Source organism: Scardinius erythrophthalmus (genome assembly GCF_964197995.2).
Source record: "Scardinius erythrophthalmus genome assembly, chromosome: 15".
In the NCBI taxonomy this organism is placed as follows: domain Eukaryota; kingdom Metazoa; phylum Chordata; class Actinopteri; order Cypriniformes; family Leuciscidae; genus Scardinius; species Scardinius erythrophthalmus.
Window position 1 is genome coordinate 11253733 of NC_138235.1, and position 23590 is coordinate 11277322.

At 40.3% G+C, this 23590-nt stretch overlaps 1 protein-coding gene across 2 annotated transcripts in view; it reads right to left on the reverse strand.

Moving 5' to 3' along the window:
- cpeb2 (cytoplasmic polyadenylation element binding protein 2) overlaps nucleotides 1–9705 on the reverse strand; it is a 42725-nt gene extending 33020 nt beyond the window's left edge. For both annotated transcript variants that reach the window (XM_081387326.1, XM_081387325.1), the window contains exons 1-2: nucleotides 8418–9705; nucleotides 3137–3406 (exon numbers count right to left, since the gene is read on the reverse strand). In XM_081387326.1, the coding sequence (XP_081243452.1) occupies nucleotides 3137–3406; nucleotides 8418–9245 (1098 nt within the window). In that variant the 5' untranslated portion in view covers nucleotides 9246–9705. The remainder of the gene's footprint in view (nucleotides 1–3136; nucleotides 3407–8417) is intronic.
- Nucleotides 9706–23590: the final 13885 nt, after the last annotated feature.

The following is a 23590-nucleotide window of genomic DNA, read 5'->3' on the forward strand; positions in this document are numbered from 1 at the left end:
ATTTAAGTTAAACCGTGGACATATCGTACAAATTAGTTTCGATATTTAAGTTAAACCGTGGACATATCGTACAAATTAGTTTCGTTGTTTAAGTTAAATCGTGGCCATATTGTACTACCGGTCATTTGTTTCGGTGTTTCATTTAATTCATGGCCATATTGAATTTAACTGAATGAACTAAATGTAACTGACTGAATTTAAAACGAGGGAACAAATTAATAAAGCTGGCCACAAAATAAATTTTTACTTCCACATGTCATGTATGAGGCTCCGTAGTAAATATGTAGATATCCTGACTGACACATAAATGTATGATGGACATAGTTTGGAAAGCACACAGGGAGCGAGTGTTGACTGCGTCAAGCGCAGATGCTTCTAACTGGATGTGTCTCGGCCATCTGCCTCCCACAGGTAGAGCAGGTTTTAAAAAGCAAGCTCTTATATCAGTCCTGTCTCCAGTCTCCAGTCCTATTCGCAGGCCCTCACACCGGAGCTTACAGACAGCCCGAGGCTGGAAGGGGCTAAATATAGTTTTAGCAACATTGCCAGAAATAGTGTCTGAAAAGCAGCTCAGTTCTCCAGTGAAGAACACGAGGCCTGAAGACTCATGCTGATCTGAGACTTTGGGTTATTATGCCACCATTCAATATCATTCAAATTCGAAATGTTCGCAAAGAAATATTTATTTTTATACCGTTGTAGTCGAGACCAGCTCATTCGAGTCTGATTGAAGACTGAGACCACATTCTCAGTTTATGACAAGACAAAAGCCATGAAATATGAAGACTGATGCTGCGTTCACACCTTGACGTAATTACAAGATGACGTGTAGAATTACAACACGTGGCATTCTGCTCTGAACGTTCCTCGGAATTATGCATTTCTATGGCAACACTATCAATGGCAAAATGAATCTGCAACTGTCAGGTGGTACAAGTTGGATCTCTCAGAAAATTCCAAGTTCTATGAGGACAAGAACGCTTTTAACAGACTCGACCCTGTCTTGATTCAAACACATTTCGACTACGACACTGTCATTAACATTCGAATTGAAACATCTGAAGTTAAAAGTTCAAAGAAAATCTTGGGAAATCGAATGAAATCTCTATAGCCGCATTTTATCTCTGTCCTTTCCTCCTCCTTCCGTTTCTATCTTTTTTGTTTCTCTTTTCAGCACATGACGCATTTGATCTCTGGAACGCAGAGCAAACATGAAGGAAGGAGAGGACAGGAGGAGAGAGGAGAGGCTCGTGGAATGTGAGGAATCCCAAACGGCAACGTGTTTATGGAAATGAACAATACCGCAGATGCTCCTAGAGTCGGACCTGTTTCCTGAGAGAGGAGGAGAGAAAGTGATGAAGGCCAGACCACACTCATCTCAGGTCCCTCATTTCAGTTCTGTTAGGCCCCGCTTTAACGGAATTAGCTGTGACGCGCCAAACACTGATCTGGTCCGAAATAAAGTACAAACTAACAATGAGTTATTCTGTGCCAGACCATAACAACAGCTCTTAATGACAGAACGGCATGTTAAATATGTCAAAACTAAACTGGTTTAATTCAATAGCACATCTATAGCCATTAGCACACAGGGCCTGAATAAGATAAGCCAAATGTAGAGAGTAAGAATACCAGTAGTCATGTGATACTACTAAGTCGATACTAAAATGAAAAGTAACAATAGCAGTTTGTATCAGCAGAGTATCACCACGTACACTTCAGTGATTCACATGTAAATGACCTGCTGTTTCAGCTCATCGTCAAAACAATGGGGCAACACGACAAATGTGTTACTCTCGCCTTTTTCCCCTTTAGCCTCTCACATATTTAGCTCGAAAGTGAGAAACTTGCAGACTCTCACTAAAATTTGCATTAAGCATTAAGCAGGGCTGGACAATATATTGAATATTTACTATATGTTTGCAATCATTTTCCTGGTATTATAAAACGTGAATATTACAAAATCACAAGCTTTTTTTTTTTTTTGACCATCATTTTGCGACTTAAGTGTAGGAGCATTGAAGTATTTAAGCATAAGCTATTTTTATTTCAATTTAATTTAAATTTCAGTTGATTTTTTTTCTTTTTTTCCCATGTATTGGTTGTTTCAATTAATTAATTCAAACAAATTCAATGATTCGTTTGCACCCTCACTCAAAAATGTTCATGAAAGTATCTGTGTGGCAATTTACATGTAAAAAAAAATTTTTTTCTTGTATTTTACTTTGTGCATTAAACTTTCTAAATCTACATTGCTACAGTAGTTTGGTTGAAATAATGGTTCCTCCTATATTTGTGTTTTTGAGAGATGTCTCTAACGCCTACTACAGACTGTGTGATCTACGTTTTAGTGCCATGTCGCGTTGATCAATTCGCCATTTCATGTTGCATTTTTACCGGCTAGTCAGTAGACATAGGTCGTAGCAGCAAACACACTGAGATGATCATGATAAATCTACGACACTGTCAGAAAATGATCGCAGGCCGCGACGTCGAGCCACAGCCACAGAAATCAACACGATTGCTCATCTTTCCTATGGGACAGCCCAAAATCATGCAGTGTGTACCGGACATTATGGTCACACCAAGGCTGAATTTATATGATCAAATATACACACACACACACACACACACATATATAAGCTATTTCAGAACAAATTAAACAAATCAGAACCTCCCAGCCCCAGTGGTCCGACACCTTAGAAAGTCAACCTCATAAATAAAGGTCAATGGTCATACGAACATGTGATTGCACTTGAGATTCATGAGATTCATGAACATTTCATAGTCCCATGTGTCCCATCTAACAGCAAACTGGAGATCAAATAGGTTGAATTGATTTTTCCAAAAAGCACACAGACACAGATTTCCAGAACTGAGTTCAGACTGCCACACAATAATGAAGGGAGAGGACAGGTTCCTTCAGGATGAAACCGGCAAAACCTCGATGACCTCACCGTGAGTCATCAATGATCCTGTAGGAGGTCGTTGAACGTCCTATTGAACTCAACAGTCACACACAGGGCGTACCGGGCGTACACACAGACGACGTCTGATGCTTATGCATATTGAGCAATAATTAAAAAATAACTGGCTTCCATCCCCGCCCGAGAACCTGAAGCTCACACACACATACCTGCGGGGGCAGCAGCGTGTTGCTGTTGTTGTCGGTGCGGAACATATTTTCTTCAATCCAGGATTTAGGTCCCATGGAGCCGGCGGAGCGGGGGAACTTCGGTGGAGCGATGACGTTACTGGAGAAGGGTTTCTTCATGGGAGAGATCTGGTTGACGGAGCCTGGCACACCCATGCCGCCTCCACGCCGATGGTCCCGGCCCCAGGACATCCCGCCGGAGTTCCAGCCGCCGCCCTGATGGGAGCCCCACGGGGACTGCTTCATCATGGGCTACAGACACACAGAACCATTAGTTAGGGACGAAACGCAAGTACTTCAATGCAAACGCTAGACTTGAAGTTCAAGTCCATTTCAAGGCAATCAGTTCACTCGGCGTCCATCTTGGGGACGCATCGCATCTATTGTTAGTCATGCAAGTACAGCTCCTCTCTAGTTGAATAGGGAAATATCTACATTTTACACAATTACTCACATTTCTATAAGATATTTTAAATCAGCAATACAATCTGACATTAATTGTAATGCAAATGTTGTTTATTATCCTCAAATAGCACGGAAAACTGTATATTTCAGGTTGATCTAGCAGTGAGCATGTGGCATTTGTGGTCTTAGAGGAAGGAGACATTCTCAATCTAAAAGAACATTTCACAGGACAACAATATGGGTGTACTTGTAAAAAGAAGTGTGCTTAATTGTATTGAATGTGCACTTGTAGTGTACTTGCAGATAATGTAATATTAATGAAATGAATACACTTTAAAGAGAGCACACTTTCACGACACACTGAATTACACTTTTAAAAAGTGCCTTTTGCTGTGCACTTATTTTGAAGTGTTGACTAACATACTAAAGCACATGCAAAGTGCGTGACTATAATTTTAGTGTTATTTGATATACATTTAAAGTTAATATTTTAAATGTACTTAAACTGCATCTTCATCATTACTAATGTGTAATTACAGCTATATGTCAGTCAATCAATCAACGTTTTATGTTTTTAATGCTTATTAGTAAATTCCCCAGTACACTCGAACCATATTTCAAACACGAAATAATTACGAAATCAAGTCCTTCTTGAGAGGGTAAAAAAGCACTAAGCTCAATAGTTGCATTTAATATAAATTTAAACTATAATACATTTTAAGTTTTTGCAATTAACATGCAAATAATGTCTAAAAAACATTACATTCACTTCACAATTAAGTATATTCTTTTAAATGATATTATTTGCGCTCTTATTTAAGTACTCTTTTTAAACAGTATACTTTCTCTCAAGGGATATGCCTGTGAGTACAAGATGATGTCCTTGATACTTTTGTTCTGTTTTCCAAAAAGAGAAATGGACAAAATGGACATTTGTATTGTATATATCTGTTAAAGGTTGAACTGCATCAAGGAGTAGCACTAGCATAATGACCTCAAAGCCAACAGAAATAGAGTGAAAGCTACAAATTTAACGCGTGTGTGGGAATCTGAATGAGAGTGACTGGTGTAATCGCCCGTACGCGCGCGTGTGTGTTACTGTGAGCATAGCCAGGCTTTGCCTTGCTGTACATGTAAGAAGATTTAAAGCTTTACATCTCACACTCCACATCTCGTGAAGAAAGTGGCGACAACACGCGCTGTCTTTATCCTAGAATATAATGTTGAAACACACATGAATGAACTTATTCGCAAAGCGTCCACACCAAACAATGACAAAAAGAAACATATTTTCATTTCCAGCAGGTGTTGTCTTTACATTGTGTGCACAACTCTCTCCAAATGAGAGTCCCACCCATCTCCGTAATGTCTTTGTGTGTAATTGGGTAATGGCCTGAGTGTGCGTGTGTGTGTGTGTGTGTGTGTGTGTGTGTGTGTGTGTGGGTGTGCGAGACTGCGTGCACATACAATCTGGTTGAGTGTTTAAGGGATAGTGAGAGATAATTACCACTGATGGCGTCTAGACACTGGAAAGATGTTGAGAGCTATGCAGCAAGAAGTAAACCACATCCCAGAGCCTGCGTTGGCAGGTTGACGTGTGTGTGCGACAGCAGAAATGTATCAGCCAGTAGAGCTGAAGCTATACTGCTTTACGTTATTTTAACATACAAAAGATCAAGGAATCAAAATGTGAAGTGTCAAGCAACATTTCAACTTGCCGCAATAATACGGGTTGCATCAAAGAGTTTGTCTTATTGACTTTCTGCCCATCACACTGACGTCACGGGCAGCATTTGTGCACAAAGGTACGCACAAAAGTGATTTTGAAGCATAACGATCTAATGAGCCAGAACAAAACAGTAGAAGTTTTGGTGCTAATCTAACATATATTTACTATGTTTTACTACAATGACCGCCAACTACGACTCATGCCTACTACAGACTGTGTGATTTCGGCCATCCTATAAGATCATTACAAATCACACTGTGGATCTAATAAACGTATGTACGACATGTATGTAGACTGATGATGACGACACCTATTGAATCGAAGGCTACGACGCAAGTTAGTATAGAAGAATAAAACGTCATCAGCATGTGCGAGTGGTGAACAATTAGAGCAAGATGAATCACACTTTGGCAGTTGTGGTTTTTACGTGCATTGAAAAAAGAGTGAAAGAGGAGAAAAGGGAAAAGAGGCCAACTTGGGATGCTAATTTTGAAAATGGAGCTTGAGGAAAGTAGTTTTAAGTTTTAGTGCCATGTCGCGTTGATCAATACGCCATTTCATGTTGCATTTTTATTGGCTAGTCAGTAGACGTAGATCGTAGCAATTCATAGATCATAGAACTCTATTCATATGCAATCACAGGTGAGCATTTATTGGCTGTTTAACTATGGCTTTAAATATGGCCCATCCAATCATAATTTATAATCAGATCTATTTATTTTATAATATAAGGTTTACTGTATACAGAATGTTTGATTTTGAACTCAAGTGTTACATAATGCAATGCCATTTTCATCATTAATTTGTTATGATTATGAATTATCTTATCTTTTTGGTTTATGTCCATCAAGTTCCAACTAAAATGTGCAAATAATGAATTGAGATGAAGTATCTTTAATTTTTAAGTACTTAATTGTCAAAAAGATAAAACGTGTATCACCACATAATCCATGTGTTTTGTTTAATTCATGTGAATCTATTGTAAAAAGTAATTTATTCCTGTGATCAAAGCTGAATTTTCAGCATCATTGCTCCAGTGTTCAGTGTCACATGATCCTCCAGAAATCATTCTGAAATGATGATTTGATGCTCAAGAAACATTTCTTATTATCATCATCATTAAAAAAAAACAGTCGTGCTGCTTCATATTTTAATATATTTTGTGGAAAAAGTGATACAATTATTTCAGGATTCTCTCATTTCATTTATTTGAAATAGAAATAATTTGTAAAATTATAATAGTTTAGTGTCACTTCAATTTAATGCATCCTTAATGCTCTTCCTGACCACTTCCCATGACTCACATGGTGTTATAAGATTATGGTCATACCTCTCACACCTTATTAATACATACGTAGAAAATTCTCGACTCCTGAAAAAGGGCGTCTCCAGCTTAGCTGCGATATCATGCTAAAAGACATTTACTCTTAACAGCTGTTAGACCAGCATGACTTCAGATGTACAAATATCCCAGTGACAGATATAGGGCCACTCCTAAACCATGTGACCATCTCTACCCCACCCCCACAAGACCAAACCCACACAGGCCTAGAATACTTCACCGCCAGATACCCAGATATCAGATCTGCGGCGACGCCACCAGCTTTTGTAAATGGCATAATGTCTCTAAAACGCTGTTCGTTGCATGTGAGTGTTCTAACAGATGATCGAGTCTTTTTACCAACACAATAAAAGACATGCTGCAGTGCATATTTATTGTGTTTGTATTTTTGCGGTACTTCATCTCACATCTCATCAAGCTCAGTTCAGGTTGCAAATGCACAATACGGATATAATAGAATATCATTTATTCGGTGCTGTTGTAGATTCAGTAGCGACGCAGCGCAGCAAACACTGTCATCAATGTGGAATATCTAATATAATATCAAAGAAATGCTGAAATGTAAAGGAATAGTCACATTCACCAAAATGGCCACCATGCCATATTAGTGAAATGCCAGTGCAGAGTGAAGCTCGGACTGCAGATTACTGTAATAACAGCTTTCTCAGACAGCGCTGCAGTTTAGCAGGGTGTTGACATCTCGAAGCTCTCGATGGGAGATTTCGCTGAGTGCCCCACAGGTCAAGACATCCCTGGAATGTCACGTGAAGCCCTTCAACATTGTTACCACGACTCGTGCTCGATGAGCCGCTGTCCCCCTCCAGAGAACAAGTGGAAAAACACACTACTGTTTTCTCTGTCACTGCATTATGCAGAGTGCGAATCAACTACTTTTGCCAAAAACGTGTAGTATCAAACCAGAGCAAGCTGTTTTCAGTGTCCCGCAATGCACTGAACTAGGCCTGACCTTGCATTTCCACTGCGACTCATTATTTGATTGCACTACCACAAGTTAGTTTGACATTACACCAAATTGCATTAAAAAGCACAAAATGACAGTTGTTATTTCAGAATGCAATTCTCAATGTTTCACACTGCAATGTAGGATACTAAACATTTACTGTTGCATAACGGGATCGCTAAGAGCCGTATTGGATTACTTTTATGATAGATGGATGCGCTTTCTGGGCGTCAATATCTAAGGTGCCATTCACTCCCATTATAAAGCTTGGATGAGCCAGGACATTAAATATAACTCAGATTGTGTTCGGCTGAAAGAAGAAAGTCATATACACCTAGGATGCTTTAGGGAGGGTAAATTATGGGATATTTTTTTTTATTTCTGGGTGAACTAAACCTTTAATGGTTTTTTTTATTTTTTATTTGTATAAGTCTGCTCACCATGTGCATGCTGCATCGATCAAAAATACAGTAAAATTGTTAAGTTTTACTATTATGTATTATTAGTACAACTTTATAAACATGCTAATACTAATCACAATACTAATTTTTATCCTACAGTCCTACTAAGCAGGACACAGTGCTTTAGTAAGATAGTAGCATTTGTATTCAACGCGCACACGTCACAATGGCTTCACTCACTGAGCGCTGCATTATGACGCAAGAGCAGACGTTCCAAGGCCGCGATTGCGTCACAATGACAGTTTAACAGCCTTTAGAATTCTGTGAATTCTATTATTTACTACGTATGTACGCGTTTTCTACGCCATATACAGTACGTGTGTAGTTGAACTGAACGGGCGATGAATCGAGGCCGGTGCGCTCACCTGGTGGTGGTGGTTGTAGTTGTTCCTCTGCTGCAGAAAGGCGCCCTGCTGCGGGGGAATCTGCGGGCTGACCGGGGACCGGCGGCTCTGCGGAGGCTGCGGGGGGACGTTGATCTGCGGGGGAAAGGGGCTGCTAAACCCCTGCACCGGGCACGGGTTGGCCGAGAAGCTCTGGAAGAAGCCGGGGTTAATAGAGGAGGGGATGCCCGGGTAGAAGTTGTCAGGCTCGGTGGTGGGGATCGGGTTTATTGCGTTCGCGGAACTGGAGACGGGCGGTGGAGGGGAGCTCGTCTGAACGGACCACGGCGTCCCGAAAGCGGGCAGGGTTGGGGAAGCTGAGCCGCCGCCACCCCCGGGGTTCTGCATCTCCGGGAAAGCGGCCGCGAGCATGTTATTGCCGCCGGTGCCGTTGTTGATGTGGTGCGCGCTGGGGGACTCCATCGGGATCTTCACCTTGGACGATGGCGCATCGGTGTCCAGGCCCGTGGAAGAGGAGGAGGAGGAGGAGGAGGAGGAGGAGGAGGAGGAGTACGGCTGCTGCTGCGGAGGATCACCCTGCTGATGTATGTTCCGGTCGTGCTGAAGGTCACCGGCTGTCTGTGCGTGACCTACAGCGGAGAAACTGGACTGAGAGGCTGTCAACCCCGCAGGCTCATCCTGCATGTTGCGCTGATGTGACGGGAAAAGAGGGGACACCAGAGGCGAGCTGCTGGCGCGCACCGGAGACGGGCTGGAGTAGGGTGTGAACGCGCCTCCGCCGAACAGTGTCGAGCTGCTGCTGCTGCTGATGTTCGCTGTCTGCAACAAGCCGAACCCGTAATCACCCATTTAATTGCGTCAAAAACAGCGCAGCTTTCCTATTCCCAGGCCTGGTCTGGAACAATAAGAGACGCGCAGTGTCCTATAACTTCCTAAAGCCTGATTGGGAGCGAGAGAGGAGGAGCTTTCGGTCGAGTCGGTCACCTTTTTTGCACACTATAAATATTGTTCGCGGATTTAATTGTCTGCGGCTTTTTTTAGCCGTTCTAGCCGTCCGTCCGTCCGACCGACCGCGCATCCCCCTCCTCGCGTTACCGGCTGATCTGATGCTGCGGCACAGGATTAAAACTCCTGCATGCGCGTCACAGCCGCGTCACAATGCGTGCGCGACCCCGCCTCCCTCCCAGCCGCAGAGTAGAGAGAGAGCCGCAATGTGCGCGTCACTCATTCATTATTCAGGAGGTGCAGCAGAGCAGAGCAGAGAGCAGTCCGCCCGGTGTCCTGAACGCTGCTGAGCTTTGACACTGACTGTCGGAAATATGGCAGCTGTTTGGCCAACTGCTCATGCGGGTGTCTTCCAGTCTTCTCTCACCTTTAGCCTTTATAATCTGCCGCCGAGGCCACTCAGCCTATGCGCATGGCTATAATAAACTGCTTACTGTGCATGATGAACATTCACATCTCATATTACAGGGCGGGCCTTCCTGATCCTTGATACAACATTTGGATAATGTTAGCGCATGGCAGTGTAGCATAGAGCTAGGCTACATAGTATGCAGTGTATTCTACAGTGTAGCTATATTATAGCCTATTATTTAGCTAGGTAGGCCTATTTAGTAGCCTATTGTATATATAGCCCTAGTGTAGGCTAGTGTATTATATATAATGTACTATAGAATATAGATTATACATTTGGTATTTAGTAGCCTACATAGTAGGCCTACATAGTTGTTTATTATTTAATGATATTGTGTAGTGTATACTATATAATGTACTATACAATAGATTCAGTAGGCTACATATAATGCAGTGCACTATATTCTATGCAGTTTTTTTAATAGCTATTGTGTATACTATATAGTGTAGTATATTCTATATAATATATTGTGTAGTATACAATGTAGATTACACTGCGGTATTCAGTAAATATTATGTAGTCTTGTATAGTGCATTACATAGTATGCAGTCATTTATTACGTATTTAGTATATTGTGTAGTGTACAGTTCATAGTGTAGAATATTCTACATAGTCTAGATTATACTGAAGTATTCAGAATATTGTGGTGTAGTGTATATTTTGAATACTGTATATTCTGTGTTATTCATACTGTGGTATTTAGTATGTTACGTAGGGTAAAATACATATCTACTACATTTGTAATGTCCTCTAGTATAACTAGTTTATATTGAAGCATTTAGTTTTTTGTTTATAGCCTACTGTAAAGAATAGTGTATAGAATGAAATATTTAGTGTACATATGCAGTCTAGATTGTACTGTATACAGTTACTGTGGTAGTGCACTATATAGTGTACAGTCTAGTTTATACTGAAGTATTGCATAGGGTCTAATATGTAATGAAGCACACAATGAAGTGTGTATTGTAAGTATCCTGTATAGTGTACTCTATTTAGTGTAGCATATTATATATAGTGTAAAAAGAATAATTCAATAACTGTTTAGTGTAATAGCCTACATAGTGAGTAGATATTCGGTAACACTTTATTTTACAGTGTCCTTGTTACATGTTACATGTACTTACCATAGTAATAACAGTAAATTATGCATAATTACATGCAACTAACCCTCAACCAAACCCTAATCCTACCCTAACCCTATAGTAAGTACATGTTGTTCATTAATATTACTCAGTACTTAAATATATAATTACACTGTAACAATGACACCTTAAAATAAAGTGTAACCCTTTATTTTAAGGTGTCTATGTTACACTGTAATTATATATTTAAGTACTGAGTAATAATATTAGGATTAGGTTATGGTTTGGTTTAGGGTTAGTTACTTGTAATTATGCATAATTTATTTATAGTTATTACTATAGTAACTACATGTAACATATGTAACAATGACACTGTAAAATAATGTGTCTCAGAATATTCTACAGTCTACATCACAGAAACAAAAAAGTAGGCTATGTATGCTATTATCATGTTTTTTTCAGAAATATACTATAATGCCATGCTATTAGCAATTAGTTTTGTTTAGTACATACTGTAGTGCATACTTAAGTATATACAGCTGTGTATATCGTATGAGAGAAAGGAGACAAGTGAATATGCGATGTGCGTCCTGTCCTCACAGTGCGCAGTGACGACGGCGTCTAAAAATATCTCTTTAAAATGCACCCGGGTGTCAAGGAGATTAATTCCTTATGCATGCTTAAACAGCATCCTCATGCTTCTAACAAGGGGACATTATTCGGTCCCTCTAGTCTTTGTCCACCTTTTACAGCATCTGATCCCGTTTGACAGCTGGTCGTGTTTGTACCTCCCACGTCAAATGTGACATTTGTTTTAAGCACTTTCTCTCTCTCTCTCTCTCTCTCTCTCTCACTGCTGGGGTCTCCACAGCCCTAATCAATAATGGACGCTTGTATTGGAGGTGTATGAAGGGGGTCATTCTGTCACTAAGCACAGTTCATTATGGTTATTTTGACATCAGTCCAAGGGCCAACGGATTCCCTTTCAAAATAACCTGAAATATCTTACTTTCCATTGATGTAATCACACCTCTGAAACACTGAGGACAGATTAATCATATGATCATAGATCCAAGCCATCACAGCTTCACCTCAATGCAGCGACTCTTGTGACAGTTACAAATTAACCAACACATCGCAATTGATCAAAGTCTGCTCACTTTTCCTATTTGCATGCGATCATTAATCCTGAGGTTTTTCATGCACCCATTAAGCTAAAAGACACATCCTGTGATTTGTTTCAGGAATTTACAGGCTTCAATCCCTGTGTGTGCCATGTGAAAAATGCATTTGAGAAGAAGATGATGATAAGGTTGGTCCTGAAACAAGAGCATCAAACCCTGCAGGCTGCCTTTGTAATTGGTCATTACTGGCTGGTGAATGGTGGATGCGTTTGGAGATAAACTGGAATTACCAGGACTAGCAGCTGACGAGATGCAATTGGCCTTTTTGAAATTCATTTTCATCACACATACACAAAACGGTGTATAGTAACAGAGATGGATGATTGTGTTTAAATGTGGACACAGACAGATGAGATAAGGAAAACAGAATTAGTCAGGAATGGGATTGTGGGATACGGGGGTATAGAGAGTCAGAGATATGGCGAACAGACAATGTACACAATCTAATTTGCTGATTACCAACGTATAGATTTCAACCTACAACTAAATACCAGCTGGCCTTTGTGTGTGTGTGTGTGTGTGTGTGTGTGTGTGACACACACATCCACTTATGTTAGCAAACACTTACCTGGCTTCATTAAATCCCTCTTTGAATCTTTCTTACAAAGTCTATATTAAAATCAGTTTTATATATGTCCAGGTCATAATCAAACTCTATGGACAGCACATGTGGCCTGCTGTTCTTAAATATATTTATATATAAAATAATTTCCCAGATAAACACACGATCATCTTCAAAACGTCTGTTAAAGAGCACTTCATCTGGAAAAAATCTGTTGCGTTAAAAAAAACATCTGATAAAGATCTTTTTAAAAAGCACTTTTACATATATTCTTAAAAAACATTGTCTAAATGTCTATTAACATCTGATTTATTAGAGTTGACACCTTCAAAAATACATCTTGCAGACATCTACGTCATGTACATGTGCTATCAGGGTTCTTATCCTTTGGACAAAAAAGATTGAAAACTAGGGTGCGTCTCAATCAGCTCCCTAACTGTATATATTTAAACATATATAATATGTATATATATATACATCGTGCGCATGAATTCGGGGTTTGGTAAGGACAGTAAAGGACGCTGGCTCACTAAACATTGGGACACTGATGACGCCTATTTTTGGCGACATGACAATGTCCTCATTGTACAACATCACTACTGGTATTTATATATGGCAGCAGAACTGATATCTTTCTGACATTATGTTTTAACATTATTTAAAGTACATTATGATAAATACTTACATTTTTACATATACCTGCAATGTTTCAGCCATAAATAAATTATAAATGTTAGCTAGATTATGTTCATTACCTGTCTAGCGATGTATGTTTGTGCTGAAATATAATTCAATAACGGTTTGTTTTAAAAATTTAAGTTTCATGCTTCAGAACTTCAGTTAAGGGAACATCGTGAGCATCGATAATCACTGAAAGTTTCAGTGCACTGGAAGGTTTTTGCGATTGGGACAGCCCTTAAAATGGACGAATCCCTGATTAGTGCCCTGACTACTGAACTAGCTGACTGAGACGCACCCAATATTTTAGTGGTGTTTGGTTAAAACTAAAGTTACAATGCTAGCTGTTCAGTGTTTTTAGCATGTAGCTATGTGTAACGGGGTATAGATGTTATGGGAAGAAGGAGGCGGGAACCGGCGAACATTTAACAATATTTAATAATAAAATACACAAATACAAAAATAAAAGTAAAAGCCAGCAGCCCCTCACGGATGACTGCTGGCGACACAAACAGAAACAAAACATGAACTAAAAATCAGCCCTGTCCTTTCTCGCTCTTCACTGTCGTCGCTCCTCCTTTATGCCTCCGCTCCTCCGTGAGAGATGCGAGACCGGTGCGTCTCACAGGTGTGGCTCATCATCATCACGCCACCGGCCTCGCACCGTCCTCCCACGGCCCTCGACCTCGTCCTGCTCGCCACACTATGTAATTCTGGTCTCTAAATATGGCTTTAACATTTTTTTATAATAATAATTCATTGTTTTAAGATAAATGTTTAAAATTTAACATGTAATAATTTAGGAGACGCTTTTATCCAAAGCGACTTACAAATGAGGAGAGCAATACAAGCAATTAAACTAACAATAGGACAATAATATGCAAGTGCTGTAACCCTTCCCAGTTTAGTCTAATGCAGTATATGTAAACAAATAAAATCTAATAGATATAGAATAGAAGAGAAAAAAGAAAGTGCAGTATACAAGTGTTGCCGAAAAAGATGCGTCTTCAGCCGTTTCTTGAAAATGGCTCTGGGCTAGCAGCTCGGGTTGAGTTAGGCAGGTCATTCCACCAGCAGGGAACGGTCCAGGTAAAGGTCTGTGAAGGTGATTTTGTGCCTCTTTAAGATGGCACCACAATGTGACGTTCACTTGCAGAATGCAAGCTTCTGGAGGGCACGTAAGTAATGAGTTTAGGTTAAAGGGAGCAGAGCCAGTGGTTGTTCTGTAGGCAAGCATCAGTGACTTGAATTTAATGCGTGCAGCAATTGGCAACCACTGCAATTTTGTGAGGAGAGGTGTGATGTGCGTCTCTTTCGGCTCGTTAAAACCACTCTTGCTTCAGCATTCTGGATCAGTTGCAGAGGTTTGACAAGCTGGAAGACCTGCCAAGAGAGCATTACAATTGTCCTGTCTTGATAGAACAAGAGCTTGGATAAGGAATTGCGTAGCATTCTCCGATAGGAAGTGCCTGATCCTCCTAATGTTGTATAAAGCAAATCTGCAGGACCGGGCAGTTCTAGCAATGTGGTCTGTGAAGTTCAACTGATCATCATTCACAACTCAAAGGTTCCTGGCTGACCTTGATGGAGTTATGGATGACGAGTCTAGCTGAATGGAGAAGTTGTGATGAAGTGTTGGGTTGGCTGAGATTACAATCAGCTCTGTCTTCGCAAGGTTGAATTAAAGGTGGTGGTCCTTCCTCCAGCAAGAAATGTCTGTCAGGCAGGCCGAGATGCGAGCAGCTACCATTGGATCCTCTGGCTGGAATGAGAGGGTAGGGTTGTGTGTCATCAGCATAGCAGTGATAGGAAAAAACATGTTTCTGAATGACAGATCCTAGTGATGACATGTAGATGGAGAAGAGCAGTGGTCCAAGCACTGAGCCCTGAGGCACCCCAGTAGCTAGATGTTGCGATATAGACACCTCACCCCTCCAGGACACTCAGTAGGACCTACCTGAGAGGTAAGACCTGAACCATTGGAGTGCAGTTCCTGAGATGCCCATCGTCCTAGGGACTGACAGGAGGATTAGGTGGTTAACTGTGTCAAAAGCAGCAGACCGATCCATCAAGATGAGAACTGAGGATTTGGAAGCTGCTCTTGTTAGTCTCAAAGCTTCAATAACCGAGAGCAGGGCAGTCTCAGTTGAGTGGCCACTTCTGAAACCAGACTGTTTGTTGTCTAGGAGGTTGTTCTGTGTAACAGTGTATTACTGTTAGGAGGTTGTTCTGTTCTTTTTTTTTTACCCTGTTTTATTGTTTATCATGTTAATTCCTCTCCTCTATAAGTCACATAATTTGAAGCATAATTCATGTGAGTAGCACAAGCAGTGTGGGACCAACCAGTTATATACCAAGGTTTAATACTTAAAGTGCGGTCACATTATCAGGACTGCAGCAAAATTTCGTATCCAAAAAAAGGTCCATGTCTATGGCCAATAGTGTAGCAATGTATGAAGCTCAGCTCATGCAGAAGTCACATTCAAACCAAGCAGCTTTCTGTTGGTCAATATGGTGAATTCGAGAGACCAACCTGAACATGAACAAAATATGTGTGGGGAAATCGTTCACCCTCAAGCTAAAATCCCAACTGCACAGATTCCTATTGGAATAACTGGATTTTGCCTGCAGTATTTTTCCGAGCAACAATAAAAGTGACCGCTCCTTAAGATTTAGGGGGTTGTTTAAATATATGAAATCATAGTGAGCAAAAGTAAAAGTAAAGGCTTGTTCATACCAAGAATGCCAACTAATATAAGTCAAGCGTGCCACACAAGCCCTGAAAAGTGAAGCCAATACGTCCTAGTATAGGTCATAAGACCCGCCTCCCCATGTTATTCAACGGGACGTGAGACCAACTAAACAATTAAATTACACTTCAAATATCTTTTTCCAAAGGTGGTTTCTTTCATTTGCTGTTGTTTTTATCACGCTGATGTAAGTTCAAGTGTCTGTTTCAAAAATAAGTTGGTTTTTAGTTAGTTACGTGATGCGGTGGTGTAACGCCATGATTGACAGCTGTGATTGACAGGTTCTCCGAGCGAAGTACTCACTGAAGCACCAACGGACATTTTTTTCGGGATCTTCAGGAGACTGAGGATATTGTATTTACTTTATTTTAACAAGCCTCTTGTCGTACAGCAATCAATTTTTAAAAAAGTGTGCAGAATCCACTCTCCCTGAGTGAGTTCTGCGAGAGTGAGGGCGGAGCGTTGATTTCGCGGCTTTACTTCCTGCTCACTACTGCGCAGGTCTGGTCCCGAGATCGCTACTGCGCAGACTCAAGTTCCAATATGTCAGCGCCATATCGGGACTCTGGCGGCTTCAGTTCTTATCAATGGAAGAGAGCGAAGGGGCGTCGTCCATCTTTTTTTACATTCTATGATATAAGTATATATTTGCGTCCACACCAAGTGTCTGGGTGTCTGCCACTTATGATGCTACAGTTGTGGTGTGGGTGTTTTTATTCTCATACAATTAGAATGATTATTAAAACTTTATAGCTATCATTACAGTTATCTTTCTTGTTGTGAACACAACTAGAAACAATGTTTTTGCATTTCTTCGCTTCACAATGTTTTGCTTAACAGTGAGAAAATGAAATGGGAAATTCATGCTGATCGCTACAAGGTAATAGATTAAAAAGAGGAAATTTCACCAGCTGATCACTGCAGGGATGACACTGAATATCCCTGAGGCCTGACACACACACACACACACACACACATCTTCGTCATCACTTGTATCCTCTTGAGATCTCTGTTTTTCATCCCCCTTCCTCCATGTTCCTCTTCAGCTGTTGGGCCCATAAACTCCTCCTGCTCTTGTTGCCCAGATGGGGCAGTTCTACCAGTTTAAGGGCAGGTGTGGCGGCCCTGGGCGGCTCTGAGCAATCATTGGCTGTGATTAGTGTGTGTGATTTCTGGGTGGGGTTGAGTGTGTATCTGTGGTGGTGTTGGGGGGGGGGGGGGTATAATAGGGCAAGCTGCCAGCTGCTGTCCCCTTCTCAATGTATAGCCTTCTTAAACAGGATGGGGGTTGCATTTGTGTGTGCCTTTCTTAGTGTGTCAGCTGCCACAAAACTGAATGTGACACCTCAATCTGATGATGAGCACATACTATGGCTGCGTTCCAAAACCTAGCGAGAGCGCCTTACTGTGGACTTTCTACTCAGGCGCCTACCTGGTAACCAAAATGTAACCTTATAAGTGACTGATTTGGAGCGCTCTTCAATGGTGGCTGCACTCAAAATAGCATGTAAGACAATTGATTCAATACAATCTGATGTTAGCATGTTGCTAAGGTAACAACACGTGCGGTCACGTTTACTGTTGTTTTGCGAATTTTCGTAGCCGAAATACAGTCACTTTTCTTAGAATCCACAAGATTGGGAATTTTGCGTGAGGACGAAAGATGTCCATGCACAGATTTCAGGTTAAAGTTTGTCCACCACGTTGAACCACAGACAGCTGCTTGTTTTGAAAGTGACTTTCTGTGTGAGCTGTGCTTCGAATATCACTGTTGACAATAGAGCTGTTTTGCCGTGAAGTTTCGCAGAAATGTATATGCACCTTTATAATAGTCTCATAGTTTAGCACATTTATTGATACTTATTTCACTTGACCCATCCGCCATCTTGGATGGATATTTTTTTATTCCACTGCTTGCTGCAGTGCATTCTGGGATTGCCTTGTCCAGAAAGGATGCCTTAGAATTTGGTATCTTAAAAGGCAATAACTACTGTTTGTTCAGCCAGGCTTTTAGAACAGTGTTGGGGGCACAGTTATGATGCCTTAAAGTGCTTCCTATGTAGGCATTTTTTGGGCAGAGCTTCTCAGGAAGGGGGACAGTCAGTTGGCATGATTGTTGTGTGGAGCAAATCTATATTTAGATCGACGGTGGACTTGCTTACCAGACAGGCTATTTTCAGATTTCTGAGAAGACCTCTTTCTCACTCCCTGAAGCGTCTAACATGTAATTAAGACTGAACCAAATATTTATAGTGATGTTGTTTATGATATTGAGATTTGAAAAGATATGAGACTGAGATATGCGTCTGGGATTATATGCATGAGTTCATATAATTAACTGAATGTAGTCAGGGTAGACGGCATAATTAATTCAGTTTTATGGTCATAGGTCTCGTCTCATTTGTTTTCGCAACCAATGTATTCCAGAGAATCCACATCTTAACCTGACATGAATTTGTTAAAATAAAACTCTCAATTCAGGTTTTTAGTTTTGTATTGTCTTAATGGGGTGATGACAACAGCAATCAAATAATTACAGCTTTTTCCAATTGCTAACACACCATTTTGCAAACTAGGCTGGTTTTATCAAAATACTTAACATAATTCACAAAACCACACACCCAAACTGCAAAATACCTCATATATCCTGCAAAATGAAGCACAGCAACCAAAACTACATATAGCATTATCAAAATCAAACGTTTGCACGAAATGGCGCACACTTCATTCATATTACCAGATTTCTGTCTAACCAACTACACACTGTTGTGCATAATGAAAATCACTCTCATCTTTAGTATGCTTTGCCATAATACTAAAATAGTTTATAGTAAAATTGTTCACATGCACAGACATTTTTATTATTACAGTTTTTGCCCGTTGCTTGAATACATTTAGCAAATCTTCGCTCATTGTGCCAAAACTCTACACACAAGTAAACATGACACAACACTGGGAAATATACCATTCACATCTGTGTCAAATTGAAACTCTACTATCAAAACCTAAACTCTGCTATCAAAACCTAACATTCATTTGTCAAAATGTAACTCTGATGACAAAATGACACATACTTGCATCTTATGCATACACTTTCAGAGCAGGGGGAACACACTAGTCTACTTTATATAAAACACTGCAGTCTTTGATTTTCACTGTTTATTCAGAAGGCATATTTTCAGGAGGCACATTTTCAAACAACCCAAAATTGTGCAAAAAAAAAATTTGTCCACATTTGCCCTTTGGCCAATTACATTACGACCCCGTCGTCTTGTTTTGCTCAGGTCGAATTCAGCTTCATCAATGAAAATGAATTCATGAGGCTGTGCAGCTCCATCCATGGCCAAGATTCTCTGTAACAAAAAAACAACATATTACTGTACTACAGTGCTACACATACAGAACCCTCACCCCATCACACAGGTACCCGTGTAGCTCTCCGAATGGATCCATGTGGTACTGATATGGTACATATTCAGCTGCTACTGGATTTCACCAATACTGTATTGTAAATGTAAAGGACAGTTACACTTACCCGTACATATTCAGCTCGAAGTCCTTTGACCCTGACACGGTTCCTCTCAAATGGGACCCTGTAGAGCTGCTTCATGGTGATGTTGTGTTTTCCCAAGATGCGTCTGATGGTAGTGATGCTCACATGGTTTATGTTGTTGAACACTTGCCTGTCTGCAAGTATTTTCTGTAGTAGCTGGTGGAGACGGATGGCATTGTCTGCCCTCACTAGGTCCACAACGGCAAGTTCCTGCTGTTGTGTGAACAGGCGTTGGCGTCCTCCCCCAGAAGGTCTTTTAGTCATTCTAGAGAAATACAACCACAAATTGTCCTCGGTTTGCTTCTTTTTCTTACAGTACTTTACTGTATATACTGTATCATCCACTGTACTGAAACATCTCAATATAAGTAATCATGGTATGTTTCACAAAAACTACCACTTTGGCTGCAAAAGGAGCATTAGCACCCTGCAATACCCTGTTGTTTTACATGATGTGGTAATGTGATATACTGTAGTACAGTGCTGTAAATACCATCTGAGTAGAGTAGAAGGTAGAGAGGTGAAGACATAGTTTTCTAGTCAGAATGTTCTTACAGATGCCACTGTGAAGCGGCTTAGATGTGGGTGGACTCTCTGCCCAGCTTCCCTCATAGTCAGGCCATGGTTGATGACATGGTCCACCAAAGTTGCTATTATATCATCAGAAATAGGTGGGTGCATGGCCTCTTTGACCTTGATCTTGTCCTCTTCGTCCTCCACGTCCTCCTCATCCTCCTCGCCATCCTCATCCTCCTCATCCTCCTCGTCCTTCTCATCCTCCTCATCATCCTCGTCCTCCTCATCCTCCACATCTTCCTCTTCCTCTTGCTCTCCCTCCATCCATGCTTGCAAAGTTCTTGAAATGGCTAAACTGAGGGCTTTTTGTAGCTGGCTGATTGGTGTTCAGTTTTGCAAGTAAGTGTCTTCATGTGTGTATTTGAGTGGTTGCAATTACCCGATGTGTTTTGTATTTTGGATACATGTGTTTTCCAAATGGCACCCTGAGATTTCATTTTTGAACGAAGTGTCTTATGTATGAAATAGAGTGTAGTATGCAGGACCAAGTGTGTTGCATAAAGGAGTAAGTGTGTTGCAGAATTGCAACTAGAGTGCAAAGCAGCGCTTTTGTTTAAGGTATGGGTACATGTGTTTGAGGTATGGTAAGAAAAGCTTCAAGTTGTGTTACTTTAGTCTAAGCATGGGTCTATAGTGTTCAAGCAACGGGCAAAAACTGTATTTTTTATTTTTTTTTTCACCAAACAAGTGCACAGCAGATATATTCACATTGGACTGAACAAAAATATGCTCACAAAAAAACAGCAAACTGAAAAAGATTGAAGTGTTAACAATTAACCATTGAGGTGTTTGGTCAGGTGACACATGTATTGGCCAATCAGATCATGGAGTGTCATTTTAAATGGCAGTGCTTTGAAATGGCAAACATGTGACTTTATGTCAGACTGTTGTGTCTTATGCAGAGAACCGTGTTCAGTGCATTTAAAAAGTGCCATTTTTAATTGCACAATGCGTGTAAAGCAGAAAATGTGTTTAGACTTTTGGAGACTTGAGAAGAGGTTTTGCTCTCTGTGTGTCAGTTTAAATAATTGTGCTGTGCTTGTCATTTTAGTGTGTTAGCAATTGGAAAAATCTGTAAGTGTTTATCACTATAAAGTAATGTTACATACACACTCATATCATTAGTGGTGTTTGTAAAGGCAAGTATTGCTATTACTATTGCTCATAATTAGTGTTAAAGAGATTTTTGTCTATTTTTGGACCCAACACACATGTTGTTGTATAAGGCCAAATGTGTTTAACTGGTTTAATCACCTGTACAACCCAGTAACAGAATGTAATGTACAATATGTCAGAACGTACACGTTTTGACTCTATGTGGACAATTCTCATAGCAATTTCATTGAACTTCGACTGTATAAATTTGACCAATTTGATCCCCTTTTTGGAAAGTTGTATTAGTTATGTTATGATTAGTTAAAAATAAAGTGTGTCCTTAGCTAAACTGAGTGAATGAATGATTGAAGGAATAAATGAATCAGTGAATGAATGAGTCGTTCAGTATAGACTAGATTCTAGTCTAGTCCAGTATAATAAAGAGTCTATTCTTTTTCTGTTAAATATCACACTAGACTGATGAATGAATGAGTATATTGAGACAGACACAGCTGTTGAAACTCTATGGAGACTTCACAAGTGAACAGACATCTACTCAGAGAAGCAGAACAAAAGACATGACATCTTCCATGATATCTGTAATGAAGCCATAGATATGGTTTAATACATTAAAAGCAGAAATAAAATCCCGGACGAGCCCCCATTAATGTTACGAACTCTTTTGGGTCGAGGGGAATTGGGTTGCGTCATTTGCCACAATTAAAACACTGTACAGAGAGGCAAATCACTCAACAAGAATTCAAATAATGTTAAGTATTAAGATTTATTTCAAATTATAAATGAAAAAAGATAACAACTGACAAGTGTATTTCTGTAAATTTACAACATAATTCAACACAACAAACATACAGCCAAAGATAAGAAAAAATGGGAAAATGGAAAAGGACTCGGATTGTGCCAAAACAGAAATAAACAAAACGATAGCACTTTATTTTACAGTCCTATTCTGCATGTGCATACTATGTACTCATAACAGCAATTACAATAACTGGGTAATAACTAGGTACTAACCCTGAACCTACTCCTAAACTGAACCTTAACCCATATAGTTAACTTATTTTCTTGGGTAAATACACTGTAAGTATATATACTGTAAAATAACATGTAAACAACAAAACATTGACCAATCTTCCTAAAAAAAAAAAAAGGAAACCCTTCTGAACTAACTCAACACACACACACACAAAATCTAAACTAAAAGGTTTCTTTAGCGTCTATGACGCCCTTAATAAACAGCTCTCATTCCAAACCAAAATTACAGGGGGTGGTGCATGTCCCTAACTTAGTGTTTTATACGCCATTAAAACTAAGGGTTGTACTAAAAAATGAAAAGTTTTTCTACTGCGTTTTTCGCATACAGACGACACCGCTGTCAAAACGATCCCCGTTCACACTGATCCACAACGTGCACATGAAGGGGGGTGTGGGGAGTGGAGGAGAGAGAAGCATGAAGAGGGAAGTTAGCGAGGAGAGATGTCCTAGACAACGACTAACGTTAAAAATGTAAATTCTTGAGAATTTTGATATGGCTAACACACGACCAAAGAGACGATGTTCCGATGAACAAAAAACAAAGAAGAGGAAAAGAAGAAGGAACGCGAAGTCTCGAATTTACATCGGAAAAGCGTTCAAAAGGTGGCGAGAACTCCGCCGGCAGGAGGGCTTCCAATCCGACATTCAGGAGGCTCTGTTTCTGCTGGACAGGGTAAATCCAGTTTGGTTTTTCTAAATGGTTCATGACTGTTTCAGGAAGCACGGAAGGGGGAAGGGGGGAGGGGGGGGAGGGAGGGTCGAGCTAGCTGTGTTGAACGTCAACAAGAAGTGACGTCACCCAACATCACTTAGAGCACCTTTAATCAAAACCCACAAGGAACTGGAAGAGAAACTCAAAAACAACCATCCAACAAAGACGACGACAGACAAATACAAGACTAAGACTCAAATACACAGGTGAGGGAGGAACTGATTGACAAGATAATTGACACACAGCTGAACCAAAACAACTAATGAGGAGGGTTACCATGGGAACAAATGAATGGCGGGAAACTATACAAAAGAAAGAGGACAGAAAGAGTCCAAAAACAAACAGACATGCAACACTTACCTGTTCTTTTTCTTTTCTTTTGTTTTCTGCAACACATTACCGACGATGGTAAATTAACCCAAATAAAAGGAATGAATGAGCCACCATACACTAAGTGTTATAAAACACAGACTTAACCAAAATAATACCAACAAAACCAATCAACACGATACAGAGTAATTAACAACAAACA